Here is a 3104-nt window from a genome sequence, read left to right on the forward strand (position 1 = left end):
AGACAATTTATTCTTGCATTATAAGTATAAAACATTTATAAACTATAACATATAAAAAACACAACACAAGTTCATATTTTGTAGTTCATCATAACATTAACATGGAAATTATACTTCATACTCACTAACACATTTGGGGGAATCCTTAACTCATTTTGTTGCTAGAGGCATTGGTTGACTAATCGGTAATATTGGGTGAAATATTTGATTAAGTGGAAGAGAAATACCGCCCAAAAGAATCCAATTGGAAATCCAACCCATGCACCTTTCCACAAAAACCATGGCTCCTCCTCATCCTCCTTCGTTACATAACTTGGTGGACTCATAGTGTGACATGGAACGTGAATTTGTTTCCCACATAACCCCTTGTTGTTAGCATAAGAATTGAGATCGTTCATTGTATCCATCTGATTACCTTCCGGAATCTCACCCTCAAGCTCATTATTGCTTACATCTAGCTTAGTTAGTTGTTTGAGATTCTTGAATGTTTGAGGAATTACACCATAAAGCTCGTTATGTGATAAGTCTAAGCTCTCCAGATTTTCAAATCATCCAAAGCTCGTAGGGATGTTCCCGGAGAGTTTGTTATATGAAATGTTGAGTGATTTGAGACCTTTAAGAGAACCTAAAGAAGATGGGATCTTACCAGACAACTGATTACTTGACAAGTCCATCAAGTTATACATATTTAGGGTCTAGCTAGATATACGTTGCATGATGCCCTTCCACATTGTGCTCATGCCATTTCCTGACATAGAATATGGTATGCTTAAGGGTGCAACAACATATTCTTCAAGACCAATAGGACCATGAGTCTCAATCATCCCGGTGATATTTCCAAACATCTGTGGAATTTCTCCATTGAGATTATTGCCAGAAAGGTCTAGAATTTGAAGGTCGGTTAAGCTGGCTAGAAGATGGGGGATTGACCCATGCAAGTAATTTTCTCTTAGGTTTAGAATTTTTAAACTTGAGATTTGAGAGAGGAAGTTTGGTACCTCACCTGAAATTTCATTGTTATGGAGATAAAGGTATTCGAGGTTTTGCATTATTGTCAAATTCTCCGGTAGGCGGCCTGAGAATTTGTTTTGACCAAGGTTGAGTGTAAGTACCGTCCTTCGAAAGTCTACTGGAACTTCACCAGAGAATTTGTTGGAGGAGAGATCCACATACCACAAATTATGGAATTTAGGAATTTTGTCACCTGAAAAGTTGTTATTGGACAAGTCTAGAAAGATTAAGGGGTAAATTGTTTCCATGGAAGGTGGCAACAAACCAGAAAAGTTATTTTGACCCAACGAAAGCAGTGTAAGATTGATTGAATCCCCAATGTTCTTTCGAAGTTCGCCAATAAAATTGTTATTTGAAAGATCAAGCAATCGTAGGTTAGGTTGGAAAATATGAGGTGGGAGGGAACCTGTGAGCTTGTTGTTTTGGAGAGTAATCTCCAAAAGATTCAAATCGAGCCATGGAGGGATTGTCCCTTCCATCATTATCACTAAGATCTAATGAAGAAATATCTTTTTGATTGGACAACCAATTAGGAAAATTTCCAATGATGCCGCAAGATCTCAAGTATAATCTTTTCAATGAAAATTTGGGGTTTATCTTCGAGTTTCCAGTACTCAAATTGAGTTTGTTTCTTCGAAGAGACAATTCTTCCAATCGTTCAATTTCAAACAACTCAACTGGAATTCCTCCTGTAAAAGTAAAAATATTATTTGTTAAACCAAGGATTAATGAATTTGCTTAGTTAGTTAGTAACGAGAGTTCATGAAATGTGAGTTCACCTGATAATTTGTTGTTGTCGAGGATTAAAGAAAATAGTTGAGACAAATTTCCAAAAGAAGTTGGAATTCCACCAAAAAATTCATTAGAACTGATATCGAAACTCTGCAATTGATTGAGGTTCCCTATCTCGTTAGGGATCTTTCCATATAGTTGGTTATTGGACACGTCGAAACTCTCTAATTGATTGAGGTTCCCGATCTCGTTAGGGATCTTTCCACTTAGCGAATTCTTAGCAAGTTTAAGAAACTTTAGATTTCCGAGACCAAATATTTGTGAAGGAATGGAGCCTTTAAAGTGATTATAACTCAAGTCGAGAGAAACCAACCTAGTCAGGTTAATAAAACCGTTTGTAGGAATTTCTCCATACATTCCATTAAAAGATATGTCCAAGTTGGTGAGGCTTCTTATATGGAAGAGTGGTGTCAAGGCTGCAGAAGTCGATTCCTTAATAATGAAGGAGAGATCAAGGCCTTCGACTGGCCTTGAAGAAAAGGTAGTAGAGCAGTTTACACCCTTCCATAGACAACAATCAGAATTGGAGACCCAAGAATCTACGGTGGAGGATCGCATAAAACTCTTGTTATGATTTCCAATTAGTATGGATTTGAATTGGAGGAGGGCTTGTTTATGATCTTCAGGGCAACATAGACTCAGCCTCATGAAGAGGAAGAAGAACAAGTAAGAAGATGAGCAATGGAATTGAGGTGGTGATTTTGTCATGGTTTCTTTTGATTTGTTTTAGTAAGGTTACAAACATGTATATAGTCCTGAACTCAATACTACAACTATTACATTGTGGTTGACTTAAAGTCATTGGTTGGTTTACTCTAATTTATTTATTTATCTCATCTTTCCACATTGTCGAAGTCGACAGAGTCAAAATCTGCCATCAAAGCAACTAATTAAGCTGAATTTTTCAAACACTGCTACCTTGCAACTGTGTTGTTGAGGCTAGAAAAGTCACCATTTGAAAGAAAAATTCAAGCCTTTTTTTTGTTGTAAAGAAGGGTGTCTGGGCCAGCTTGCGTGCATCAAATAATCCCTCCTCCCCAAACAAGGCTTACTGAACAGGTCCATGGCCATAGATATTAGTAACCGGTGGGAGTCGAACTTGAGACCGCAGGGGGAGCAGACCCCTTGACCCCGAAGTGCTACCACTTGGCCACCCATCAGATGGTTCAAAAAAAATTCAAGCCTTCCTCAACAATCAATGGAGAGCCTTAACTCAACTGTGGGTTGAGCTGGTTAGAAAAGTCCTACTAAAGCATTTATTATTCTTTATTTATAATTTGAATTGGGGTCTTGTTAACGTG

The 3104-nt window shown here is 37.7% G+C and overlaps 1 protein-coding gene across 1 annotated transcript; it reads right to left on the reverse strand.

Moving 5' to 3' along the window:
- On the reverse strand, positions 1-2494 carry LOC147404934 (uncharacterized). The gene is made up of 2 exons (XM_086441053.1): positions 1791-2494; positions 1-1700 (listed from the first exon to the last, which is right to left on the reverse strand). The coding sequence occupies exons 1-2, from the start codon at positions 2449-2451 to the stop codon at positions 1387-1389; spliced, it is 975 nt and encodes a 324-aa protein (XP_086297179.1). The 5' UTR covers positions 2452-2494; the 3' UTR covers positions 1-1386.
- Between the last annotated feature and the right edge of the window lie 610 nt (positions 2495-3104).

This window comes from Akebia trifoliata, chromosome 4 (assembly GCF_017979445.1).
Source record: "Akebia trifoliata isolate Shusen 1 chromosome 4, ASM1797944v1, whole genome shotgun sequence".
Taxonomy (NCBI): domain Eukaryota; kingdom Viridiplantae; phylum Streptophyta; class Magnoliopsida; order Ranunculales; family Lardizabalaceae; genus Akebia; species Akebia trifoliata.

Excerpts from the sequence above, each read along its gene's own strand:
- LOC147404934 (XM_086441053.1), bottom strand. The coding sequence starts at position 2,451 with ATGAGGCTGAGTCTATGTTGCCCTGAAGATCATAAACAAGCCCTCCTC. Across the intron at positions 1,701-1,790 it reads CGACAACAACAAATTATCAG|GAGGAATTCCAGTTGAGTTG; the intron begins GTGAACTCACAT and ends TTACTTTTACAG.